Genomic DNA, 13,585 nt, shown 5'->3' with positions numbered 1-13,585 from the left:
TCTCACTGTATTCAGCATTGGTGCAGTCTCACCTAGAATACTGTGATGAGTTCTGGGCCCCAAAGTTTAAGAAGGATGTTAAGGTACTTGAATGTGTCCAGAGGAGGGCAACAAAGCTGGTGAAAGAAAGTCTCTTATCTTCTGAAGGAATCATAAAACTGAAGGAATCATGAAACTTCTAACTGAAAGAATCATCAAAACTGTCCTGATTATTTCAGTGTAGGAAATAATGATCAAGGACAAAGGAATGACCACAAGGCTAAAGACAATTATGTAATTCCTTTCTGTAGGTGTCTACACAGGAAAGTTTCAGCAGAGGAGGGATGTCACAGAAGAAAATATTAGTTTCGTGAAAGCTGCAGAAGGTCAATGAAAATACCAGATAAATCTGCGCCATTTGTCCAGGGATGTAGTTCAGATATGAGTCAGATATCGACTTAATTCAGAGCTCTCTTGTCATGATAAGAGTATAACGCAGGGGGTCACATACAGCCACATAATGATCATAGGCCCTTGCAGAAAAAAAGGAGATGTTCTGTAACATCCAGAACAAGGAAGAAATATATCTGGGCAACACAACTTATGGAGGAGATACTTCTACATTTAGTCAGGAATTTAGCCATCTCCTTGGGCAGGGTTACTGAGGTGTTCTGAGAAAGAAATACAGAGAGAGATTTGAAGTGCAGAAGGTCCAACAGTGATGAGGATAATCAAACCATTTCCTACTACCGTCACTGAGTAGGTGATCAAGCAAAACATGATGAGCAAATCTTGCAGTTTGGGGACATCAGAAAATCCCAGAAGTATAAATTCAGACATTGTGTTGTCATTTCCTTTCAAAATTCCATGTATGTAGGTCCTTCCAAAGACAAGGAATTTGGAAAACATGGTTGTTTAACTCACGTAAGAAGAGATTCCAACACAAGCTCTTTTAAGAGATATGAAGTAACATGCTTGCAAAGCCATATTTACATTAGCCATCTTATGACATTAGTGGTATGCTTAAATGTATGGCTCAAAAAATAAACAGAACATCTTTATGCCTGTGAAGCACATGACTTCCTCTGTGTTCCAAACACTGGAATTTGAATTTTTAAAAAGAATGTTTGGGGATTCATCTAGGAATGGTTAAAACTTTTTCTGTAAAAAAATCCTAAGATGTCTTGTTTAGGAACAAGTAAACATGCCAAACACATTGGAAATGAAAATGCATAAGCTTTCTAAACTCCTTAAAGTTAGAAGACTATGCATTTTTTTTAAAGGTGATAAGATTTTCGTTGGCAAAATAGAACTTTACCTGGTGTAGACAAGGAATGCACATTGTGGAAAAATAAAAAATAAAACCAGGGAGTTTAGGGGAGATTTTTTTTGTCTCTAATGTTCTTTTTCTCTATTTGTTTGTCTGCTATTCATGTGTTGGACAAGAGATGTAGATATGAGGTAGAAATTATTGGAAGATCACAAAAAATGGAGGCTATTTCACAGCAAATCAAATATGTTTTGCAATTTGTGGAATCAGACATTAATTCCCTTGTAATTATCGGACTTTGATATAAATACACCGTTTTCTGACAGCCAGAGATTTTTCAAGAAATGCTGCAATCATTGCAGCAATGATTGCTACAATTGAGTAGCTAACCCATGAGGAAGTCTGCACTTGTTTGCTTTTTTTTTTTTCCCTAAACTGACTGCCAACACCTGTTACCTTGTAAGAAATGTTTTACTACATAAAAAAAGTTTGATTTTTGGACTTTACTACAAGAACCCCTTTCATTTAAATCAAATGCTGCACAATGCTCCAGTCATACTTTCTGCCTGTGACAAAAAAAAAGCATGTCTGTTTAAATGCATCTCTATTTTTACAACACTGAACACCTTCATTTCTCCCCTGAACACATAAAAGAAAAAAAAAAATCTTGTCATCAGGAGTTGGTAAAACAACATAAAAATGCCCACAGACCATAGAAAAACATTACCTGTCACACAATCTACACTGTCTCTGAACACTCTGGCAAAGGCCAGGCTTTCCCCTACCTTAGTTCTTCATTAATAGAATTATGTTGGACACTAAGTCTGACAGTGAATTTCCAAAATGCTTGTGAGTATTTAAAGAACTTTTCCCATTATGTGTCAAGTAAGTTTGATAGTGTAGGAAAATCAAACATGAACTTGCATCAAACACCCTTTTTTCCATTGTCCGTATACTGACGTGAATGTAAAATTTGGGATGTCTCTGTTTCTCAGCGAGTGTCTGCACCATCACACTGGTATTCATGGTCCTTCCCTTCTTCCTGATAGGTAGTTCTTACAAAAAAGTATTGTTTAGATAATTCTAAAAATTCTTGCAGTGTTGCACAGACAGAAATCCTTTATGTTTGCTTCTCACAACTCAATGTGATGAGTCTGCTGTATGGCTATGCCACAGCTGTATATTTCAAAGGATGGTCAAGTGACACTGTGAACCCTAACCTAGCAGTTACAATTTTACAATATTGTATCATCTCCCATGTTTAACTCTGTAAATTATAATCTGAAGAACAAGGAAGTGAGAATTGCCCCAAACAGATTCACTTGATGAAAATGATATGGCAAAATATGTGACCTTCTCAAAATTGCTTTCCAGGTTAATGCAAGTTAAAAGTGCAGGTGTTACTAGAGCACTTCAGGAGTGTCTGATGTGGAGTACACCCATCTAGAAGGGTGAAAAAGATCTTTGTGCAGGAGTTAGCAGGGCTCACTGACAGAGCTTTAAACTAGATTTGAATGGGAGAAAGGGAAAAACCTATTGTTTGTGAACAGAGAAGGACTTATGGGTGATGTGATGGTTGGAGACCATCTTGGGCACAGTGATCATGAAATGATAGATTTTTCAACTGTCAGAGAAGTAAGGAGGGGGGTTAGCAGAACTGCTACCTTGGGCTTCCCGAGGGCAGACTTTGGCCTGCTTAGGAGCCTGGTTGACAGAGTCCCTTGGGAGGCAGTCCTGAAGGACACAGGAGTTGGAGCTGGACATTCTTCAAGAATGAAATCTTAAAGGCACAGGACCATGCTGTCCTCATGTTCTGAAAGACAAGCCAGTGGGGAAGAAGACCAGCCTGGCTAAACAGAGAGCTTTGGCTGGAACTCAGGAAAAAAAAGAGGAGAGCTTATGACCTTTGGAAGAAGAGGCAAGCAAGTCAGGAGGACTACAAAGATGTCATGAGGCTTTGCAGGGAGGAAGTTAGAAGGGCCAAAGCTCAACTTGAACTTCATTTGACTACTGCCGTAAAAGACAGTAGAAAATGTTTCTATAAATACATTAGCAACAAAAGGAGGGCTAAGGAGAACCTCCTTCCTTTGTTGGATGTGGGGGGGAACACAGTGGCAAAGGCTGAGGTACTTAATGCCTTGTTTGCCCCAGTCTTTAACAGTAAGACCAATTGTTCTTTGAGTACGCAGCCCCATGAGCCGTAAGACAGGGAAGGGAAGCAGAATGAAGCCCCCCGTAATCCAAGAGGAAATCGTTAGCGATCTGCTACACCACTTAGACACACACAAGCCTAAGGGGCCAGATGGGATCCACCCAAGGGTACTGAGGGAGCTGGTGGAAGTGCTCACCAAATGAGTTTCAGTCATTTATCAGCAGTCCTGGCTAACTGGGGAGGTCCCAGTTGACTAGAGGTTAGCAAATATGACACCCATCTACAAGAAGGGGTGGAAGGAGGATCTGGGGAACTACAGGCCTGTCAGTCTGACCTGGTGCTGAGAAGGTTATGGAGCAGATCATCTTGAGTACCATCACATGGAAAGTACAGGACAACCAAGAGATCAGGCCCAGGTAGCATGGATTTACGAAAGGCAGATCCTGCTTGACTAACCTGATCTCCTTCTGTGACAAGACGACCCACTTACTGGATGAGGGAAAGGCTGTGAGTGTTGTCTACCTGGACTTTAGTAAAGCCTTTGACACTGTTTCCCACAGCATTCTCCTGGAGAAACTGGCTGCTCATAGCTAAGATGGGCATACTCTTCACTGGGCAAAAGTCTGGTGTCTGGCTGGGCCCAAAGAATTGTGGTGAATGGAGTTAAATCCAGGTGGCAGATGGTCACAAGCGGTGTTCCCCAGGGCTCAGTACTGGGGCCAGTTCTCTTTAATATCTTTATCAATGATCTAGACCAGGGGATTGAGTGCACCCTCAGTAAGTTTGCAGACACCACCATGTTGGGCGGGAGTGTTGATCTGCTTGGGGGTAGAAAGGCCCTACAGAGGGATCTGGACAGGCTGGATCGATGGGCTGAGGCCAGTTGTATGAGGTTCAACAAGGCTAATTTCCAAGTCCTGCACTGGTGTCACAACAACTCCATGCAATGCTACAGGCATGGGGAACAGCGGCCCGAAAGCTGCTTGGCAGAAAATGACCTAGGGGTGTTCGTCAACAGCCAGCTGAATATGAGCTAGCAGTGTGCCCAGGTGGCCAAGAAGGCCAACAGCATCCTAGCCTACATCACAAATAGCACGGCCAGCAGAACTAGGGAAGTGATTGTCCCTTTGTATTCAGCAATGGTGAGACCACACCTTGAATCCTGTGTTCAGTTTTGGGCCCTTCACAACACGAAAGACAATGAGGTACTGGAGTGAGTCCAAAGAAGGGCAATGAAGCTGGTGAAGGGTCTAGAGAACAAGTCTCATGATGAGCAGCTGAGGGAACTGAGGTAGTTAAGTCTAGAGAAAAGAAGGCTGAGGGGAGACACTATCACTCTCACCTGAAAGGAGGTTGTAGCGAGGTGGGTGTCGGTCTCTTCTCCCAAGTAGCAGTGCTAGGACAAGAGGAAACTGTCTCAAGTTGTGTTAGAGGAGGTTTAGATTGGATATTAGGAAAAGTTTCTTCACCGAAAGGGTTATCAAGCACTGGAAGAGACTGCTCAAGAAAGTGGTTAAGTCACTATCCCTGGAGGTATTTAAAAGATCACAGAATCACAGAATCACAGAATCAACCAGGTTGGAAGAGACCTCTGGGATCATCAAGTTCAACCGTTGCCCTGACACCACCCTGTCAACTAGACCATGGCACTAAGTGCCATGGCCAGTCTTTTCTTAAACACATCCAGAGATGGTGACTCTACCACCTCCCTGGGCAGCCCATTCCAATGTCTAATAACCCTTTCTGAAAAGAAATGCTTCCTAATGTCCAACCTGAACCTCCCCTGGCGAAGCTTGAGGATGTGTCCTCTTGTCCTATCGCTAGTTGCCCGGGAGAAGAGGCCAACTCCCACTTCACTACAACCTCCCTTCAGGTAGTTGTAGACTGCAATAAGGTCACCTCTGAGCCTCCTCTTCTCCAAGCTAAACAACCTCAGCTCCCTCAGCCGTTCCTCGGAGGTCAGACCCTCCAGACCCTTCACCAGCTTGGTCGCCCTCCTCTGGACCCGATCCAACACCTCAACATCTTTCTTGAAGTGCAGGGCCCACAACTGGACACAGGATTCAAGGTGCGGCCTCACCAGTGCCGAGTACAGAGGGACGATCACTTCCCTAGACCGGCTGGCTACACTATTCCTAATAGAGGCCAGGATGCCATTGGCCACCTGGGCACACTGCTGGTTCATGTTTAGCCGGCTGTCGATCAGCACCCCCAGGTCTCTTTCCGCTGGGCCGCTTTCTAACCACTCTTCCCCCTGCCTGTAGAGCTGCATGGGGTTGTTGTGGCCGAAGTGTAGGACCCGACACTTGTTCTTGTTGACCCTCATGCCGTTGGTCTCGGCCCATCTATCTAACCTGTCCAGAACCCTCTGTAGGGCCTTCCTACCCTCCAGCAGATCGACACTGCCACCCAGCTTGGTGTCATCTGCAAATTTGCTGAGGGTGCATTCAATCCCTATGTCTAGATCATCTATAAAGATATTGAACAGCACCGGCCCCAGAACTGAGCCCTGGCGAACACTGCTAGTGACTGGCCGCCAGTTGGACTTTGCCCCATTCACCACCACTCTCTGGGCTCGGCCATCCAGACAGTTTTTAACCCATTGAAGAGCCCACCCATCCAAGCCCCGGGCAGCCAGTTTGTCTAGGAGGATGCTGTGGGAGACAGTGTCAAATGCCTTACTGAAGTCTAGATAGATTACATCCACAGCCCTGCCCTCATCTACTAAGCGGTTCACTTGGTCAGAGAAGGAGACCAGGTTGGTCAAGCAGGACCTGCCTTTCATGAATCCATGTTGGCTGGCCCCGATGCCCCGATTGTCCTGCATGTGCCATGTAATGGCACTCAGGATGATCTGTTCCATCACCTTGCCTGGCACCGAAGTCAGGCTGACAGGCCTGTAGTTCCCTGGATCATCCTTCCGGCCTTTCTTGTAGATGGGCATTACATTTGCTAATTTCCAGTCAGCTGGAACTTCTCCAGTTAACCAGGACTGCCGGTAGATAATCGAGAGTGGTTTGGCAAGTTCATTTGCCAGTTCCTTCATTACTCTGGGATGAATCCCATCCGGGCCCATAGCCTTGTGGGTGTCCAACTGGCACAGCAGGTCACTAACTGTCTCCTCCTGGATTACGGGAGGTTCACACAGCCCCCCGTCCCTAACTTCAGGCTCTGGGGGCCGAGTCTCCTGAGGACAACCGGTCTTGACATTAAAGACCGAGGCAAAGAAGGCATTGAGCACCTCTGCCTTTTCCTTATCCCCTGACACTACACTACCCTCCTCATTCAGCAAGTGGTGGAGGCTCTCCTTGACCCTCCTTTTGCTGTTGATGTATTTGTAAAAGCTTTTTTTGTTATCTTTGACTGTAGCAGCCAAATCAAGCTCTAATTGAGCTTTGGCCCTTCTAATCTTCTCCCTAAATGACCTGGCCCCATCCCTATAGACCTCCCAAGTTACCCGACCCTTCTTCTAGAGCAAGTAGGCTCTTTTTTTTTTTCTTAAGTTCTAGCCTAAGTTCTCTGTTTAACCAGGCCGGTCTTTTTCCCCGACGGCTTGTCTTCCTACACACTGGGGCAGCCTGCTCCTGAATATTTAGCAATTCCTTTTTGAAGCATGTCCAGCCTTCCTGGACTCCTTTGCCCTTCAGGACCGACTCCCAAGGGACTCGGTCCACCAGCCTCTTAAACAGGCTAAAGTCTGCCTGGCAGAAATCTAAGGCAGAAGTTCTGCTCTTGCCCCTCCTTACTTCCCCCACTATCGAAAACTCTAACATTTCATGGTCACTATTCTCAAGACGGCCACCAACCCTCACATCTCCCACTAGTCCTTCTCTGTTCACAAACAGGTCAAGCAGGGCCCCTCCTCTATTGGGCTCATTTATCACTTGCATGAGGAAGTTGTCCTCCGCACATTCGAGGAACCTCCTAGATTGCTTCCTCTCTGCCATGTTGTATTTCCAGCAGACATCCGGCAAGTTGTAGTTGCCCACGAGTACAAGGGCCGGTGACCGGGCGGCTTCTGACAGCCGCTTGTAAAATGCCTCGTCCGCCTGCTTATCCTGGTTGGGTGGTCTAAGACTCCCACCGTAATGTCCGCCCTGCCGACCTTCTCACTGATCTTCACCCATAAACATTCAACCATATCATCCTCACCATCTTCCTCAATTTCAACACAGTCCAAGCACTCCCTAACATACAGCGCTACCCCACCGCCTCTCCTGCTTTGCCTGTCCCTCTTCAAGAGCTTATAGCCATCCATAGCAGCACTCCAGTCATGAAAGTCATCCCACCACGTTTCTGTGATGGCAACCACATCATAACCTTCCTGCTGTACAGTGGCTTCTAGCTCTTCCTGTTTGTTGCTCATACTGCGTGCCTTGGTGTAAACGCACTTCAGCTGGGCTAGCGGCCTTGCCCCCGACGCAGGCCTGTCACCCCTAGGTTCATTTGTGGTTGCCCTGGTCTTATCCCCCTCCCCCATCGAACCTAGTTTAAAGACCTCTTGATCAGACCTGCCAACTTCTGGGCCATAACCCTTTTCCCCTTCTGATTCAGTTGTTCCCCATCCGGCATAAGCAGGCCCGGTGCCATGAAAGCCGCCCCGTGGTCAACAAGATGAGTAGATGTGGTGCCTAGGGACATGGTTTAGTGGTGGACGTGGTAGTGTTAGGTTTATGGTTGGATTCTATGATATTAAGGGTCTTTTCCAAACTAAATATTCTATGATTCTATGTAGATTTATCTTACAAAGTGAGAAGAGCTCAGTATGGAGGAAACTGTGATAAGAAACGTGTTTTATACACAGAGTGAGGGTGTGCCAAGAGGAGCTGAGTTACACAGTCTTAGCACAGTAGAAATATTCGATTTTTTTTTTCTGGAATAGCTATAAAAGCAAAGGGTGGCAGTGCAGCCTTTGCAGAAGCAGAATCCACCTTTACTAAGGAAGTGGGAGCAGTAAAGACCCTTACACAGACTTTTGTCTGTTCTTGGGCTGGAAGGAATTGTGTTCCAATGTGCCTGACATTTTCTATGATCTGTGATTCCCATTGATGAGAGGCAACAGGAGAGGCCAGGTCCTCCTACCCATGCTTAGATGCCCAAACTATAGGGACTAGACTCATAGGGACTGGACTTAGTTATATAAACAGGCATCAGCTGCTACTTTGTAGGGAATTTGAGAAAAGTACAATTAGTAGAAAGATTAAAGAGAAGGCCTACAGATGACCAACAACAATCTGAAACAGATGGCAGGCAGGTCAGGCACTTACACGTGTAAAAGGGAACTAAATGCCTTTATAATAATTGAATCTCACCCTGGATGGCTACGCCTGTGCTTGTCATTTCTCTACGATGTTAGTAAGAAGAGGTAGTTAATTCTATAGATCTGAATTCTCAGACTACAGAAGAGGTCTAAAATGCATCTGATAAAAATAATGTAAAGAAGCATTCTTCAATCTATTTGTTTATAATGAAAGAAAAGACTTCCTAGCTGTAATGGAAAACTCCATCTTACAAAACTGAGTGGGATAAATCCCAGTCATCGAGCCCAGGAAACTGGGCCAAAAAATCTTGTTTAGAGGGTTGTCTGGATTTTTTCTCAATAAAAGATCTTGAAATTGTGTGATCATCAGTTGAATCATTCCTTTGAAATTAAGAAGGACTGAATTTCCCACGATTCTCCTCTTCTTTAATCAAAAACCTAAAATGTCTGTATTGGAAGAAGAATTATATCCCTTGCAGGTAGCAGTGATAAACACTTCAAAATGGTGATTTATATAGGAAATTTCTCCATTTACTGAAATTTTATCACTTAAGCTAAGCTGTAGGAATACGTTTTTTAGGTATCTGGAATTTTTAAATGAGGGAAAATCATGTAGCACCCTGCTGTATCACACTGTTGCTACAACTGAAAAAAATGGGGTATGAAATGGGAGGCAAGCTCGGATGAACATGTGTACAGCCATATAAAATTACCAAGGTGACAAACAACTCTTAAAGTAATTTCATCAGTGATACAAGGTTTTGGAACTGTAATTCCTTGTGCTCTAATAAAACAAATTCTACCTCAGTTTTCACATAAGTGAATTATTTAAATTCAACAAGGGGAAGTGCAAAGTCCTGCACTTGAGGAGGAATGTCCCCATGCACCAATATATGCTGGAGGCCACCCAGTTGGAAGGCAGCTTGACAGAAAAGAACAAGGACGTCCTGGTGGACACTTAGTTGAATATGAGCCAACAATATTCCCTTGCTGCAAAGAAAGCTAACAGTATCCTCGGCTGCATTAGGCAAAGTATTGCCAGCACATTGAGGGAGGCGACTTTCCCCTCTACCCAGCACCGGTAAGTCCACACTGGTGAATTCACACTGGCATACTGTGTCCAGTGCTGGGCGCCTCAGTAGAAAAGAGAGAGGAACATACTGGAGAGAGTCCAACAAAGGGCCATGAGGATGATGAAGGGACTGGAACATGTCTCCTATTAGGCAAGGCTGAGAGACCTAGGACTGTTTAGCCTGGAGAAGAGAAAGCTCAGAGGGGATCTTATAAATGTATAAAAATACCTGAAGGGAGGGTGCAAAGAAGACAGAGCCAAGCTCTTTTCAGTGGTGCCCAGTGCCACGACAAGAGGCAATGTGCACAAACCAAAACACTGTGTGTTTTGTCTGAAAAAAAGGAAACACTTTTTTGCTGTGAGGGTGACTGAGCACTGGAACAAGTTGCCCAGAGAGGTTGTGTTGTCTCCCTCCTTGGTCTTGGGCAACAGGGTCTAAGTGGCCCTGCTTAAGCAGGGAGGGTCAGACACAATGACCTCCAGAAGTCCCTTTCAACACTGACCATGCTGTGATTCTGTGATTCACATCCAAGAGCATCTAAGTGGTATTTCCTTCTAAAGAACATTGACAGAAATACTAGTGTCCTGGTTTGGCCTAAAACAGACCAATTTTACTTTCAGTGATTTTTTACTGTCACCTAAGTTTCTTCTAAGTAACTGGACTTTCTGAAACTAACTGCATGTTTCGCAGACAATGTCTGCTTCTAGGACTGATAATGCTCAAAGTTTATAATTATCACTGAGGCACCGGTAGGGATGTCATGCAGAAAGGCTCTTGCTGTACTTATTTGTAGAGAAACCAAAGTGACTGCTAAATTCCTCACTGATTATGAGTGAAGAGCTGCAGAAAGGTCACATCTCCAGGGAGAAGCAGACAGGACAGGTGACCTAAAATTGACCAATGAGGTATTCCATCCCATACACGTCATTCTCAGTGTAAAGCAGGGAGATCACAGGGGTCTCGCCTCTTTTCGCCACCCTTCTGGTATGGCCAATGTCAGAAGAGGACTCTGTCTTTTTCCTGCTGCCCCCGATCCCGATCCGTGCATCCCTGAATACAGTTCCTATCCATCTCTGGACCCAGCCTGGGCCTTCCCGGAGCCTGCTCTGCAGTGCTGGTAGTAACATGACTGACATCAGGGGAGCTCGATCTTGGTTTTGTATATATATTTATTTTTTCCATTATTGTTATTATACATTTTTTCATTATTATATTTTATTAAAACAGTTTTAACTTTCCAACCTGTAAGTCTCTCTCTCTTTTCCCTTTCTCTTCCCCTTCTGCCGGGGCAGGAGGGTTAATAGAGAGCATCTACCACCGGTTTAATAGTCGGCCCAGCCCTAAACCGTGACAACTGGTTAAAAGCTGAGCCATCTAAATTTGCAATTAGAAGTGTTTTGGAGGTACTTTATTTTGCACTGTGACATTCACATAATTTTTCTGTTTTTCATATTGAGCATTCTAGAGAAATTGGATAAATGGTATTAGAGAATGACATTGTCAGTAGTTTCAGAAACTGAATTTACAGGCCAATATTCTTTTATCCTGTGATGCAACAACATAAATCCATTTTAGTTTCACCTTCGTCTCATTGAATCCATACAGTCTGCTGGCAATACTCATACTGTCTCCAAATTAGCCACATTGGTAGGTCTGTAATTGGAATAATTGGCATAATCCTATCTAACTTTAGGAAACTACAGAAGTTAGGTAAGACAGTCATGATAGATTTCCTCTATGACACATGGTGAAACACAAAAACACATTCAGGTGAAAGGCTGAAAATTTTTCAATCCTAAGCAATATTGGGTTTCATCTGATTAAATGTGAGTATCTGTAGTGTAGATTTCTAAAATAACACTGTTCACACTAGGTTTACTTTATTATCAATGGACTTGTCATCAATATAACAACAGAGCATAGTGATCATAACATTTTAAATCATCTGGCTTGATTAATCAAGGGTTAAAAATGTTTATGTCTCTCCACCACATATAAAGGTGACCTGTATTTGTCACCTCTGATTTGTATGTCAACACTGCATATATCTGAAACTAGGTAAAATTAATCACTCTAAATAATAGCTAACCGTCCCCTGACTGTACAGAGAGACTAAGATAAATGAAGTCCAGACATATGCATCTTAATAGACTGTGTCAATACAAGTGGAATCAGTTTAATTTCAATAGCCAATGACTTGTCTATATCATTACATAAATTTAAAAAATAAATAAGTTTAATGAATATATTTGCCAATAGCTTTTCTCAAAGCTTCTTTAAACTTTTTGTTTCTCAAGCTGTAGATGAGGAGATTGAGCATAGGAATGAGGATAGTACAAAAAAAACAGATAAGAATTTGTTTAAGTTTCTAAGGGTTTTAGTTTTGGACAATGTGTAGCCAGTAATTAGAGTTCCATAGAAAACTGTGACTACAATGAGGTGGGAGGAGCAAGTAGAGAAAGCCTTTTGCATCTCTATGATGGAAGGGATTTTCAGAATAGCTGTGATGATACAAATATAGGATGACAGGGTTAAAAGAAATGGAGGCATGGTGCATGCTGAGGCTGAAATGGACATGACCAATTCTGTTTTGTAGGTTTCACTGCAGGAGAGCACTAATAATGGTGTATAATCACAAAAGAAATGGTCAATTTCATTTGGCCCACAGAAAGTCAGCCATGATGCAAATAGTGTAGTACAGATGCTAGCCAGAAATCCATGGATCCAGCTGCTAGAAGGATGCAGTATCTGACATTCATAACTCTTGTATAGTGCAAGGGGTTGCATATTGCTAAATAGTGATCATAAGACATTGCAGATAAAAAGTAACACTCAGCACATGCCAAGGAAGCAAAGAAAATTGCAAGAGACAGCTGTTAAACGAGATTCTGTTTTCCCTTGTCAGGAAGTTGACCAGCATCTTGGGTAAAATGTTTGAAGTGTAGAAGGACTCCAAGGAAGACAAGTTCCCCAAGAAGAAGTACATAGATGTATGCAGATGCCAATCTATCATAACCAGAAGAACGACGAGTATGTTCCCAATTATGGTCACAAAGTAGACGATTAATAAAAACAGAAAGAGAAAAATCTGTAGCTTAGGGAGATTCCCAAACCCCAAGAGGACGAATTCTGTGAGGGATGTCAGATTTTCTTGTTTTGTGTCTGCCATGGAGTATGTGAGGACAAACCCACCAAGATCCGTAACAAAATTGTTAAAATGCACAAGTAGAATTAAACATCATTAAATGTTTCTACATCATACTATTTCTCTCTTTTTCAGTCTGAAATTTTATTTGCAATCTTGCAGTAGAAGTGATTTAGGTCACTTCAGTTTTGGAGACTGAGTCTGGTGTCAATTCAGATGTCCCTGAGTAGCTGAAATTTCCACAAGGGGAAGTACAGATTTCACATCCAAGTATTGGAGACTCACATTCTTCTAGTCCAGTAAGTGGAAGTCAAGAAGGCTGGGGTGTCTAAAATGTCACTAAACATTCCATTTAAGGTATCCAAAGTACATCTAAAGGTCAATGAAGTAACCGGCTAAATATAAGCTTGTTGCTTCAATATTCAATTGGAACAAATATATATTTCTAAATGACAGTTCATGCTAACCCTAAAGTGGGCACTAAAATAGGTCAGATTACTTGTGTTCTACACGCTATTGTTTTGCACCACCTAGTGTAAGGAGAGTGTAAATGACCAGCATATGTGTACACATTTCCTTACAGATTATTTAAAACCTAACTCAGAATCATTCCTTACAGATTATTTAAATCCAACCTCAGAATCAGTACAAATGAGCACAAAGATACAAATTATTTGCTGTGATCTGCAAGCTAGGCTATGAGAGT

At 43.2% G+C, this 13,585-nt stretch overlaps 1 protein-coding gene across 1 annotated transcript; it reads right to left on the bottom strand.

Moving 5' to 3' along the window:
- Window positions 1–12,026: 12,026 nt before the first annotated feature.
- Window positions 12,027–12,903, bottom strand: LOC137673924 (olfactory receptor 6B1-like). The gene is given in 3 exon segments (XM_068418993.1): window positions 12,027–12,466; window positions 12,469–12,594; window positions 12,597–12,903. Coding segments are annotated over 3 exon segments (873 nt in total).
- Window positions 12,904–13,585: the final 682 nt, after the last annotated feature.

Source organism: Nyctibius grandis, chromosome 26, assembly GCF_013368605.1.
Source record: "Nyctibius grandis isolate bNycGra1 chromosome 26, bNycGra1.pri, whole genome shotgun sequence".
NCBI lineage: Eukaryota > Metazoa > Chordata > Aves > Nyctibiiformes > Nyctibiidae > Nyctibius > Nyctibius grandis.
Note: the sequence above shows the minus strand (reverse complement) of the source record. Positions and strands in the feature narration are given on the sequence as shown.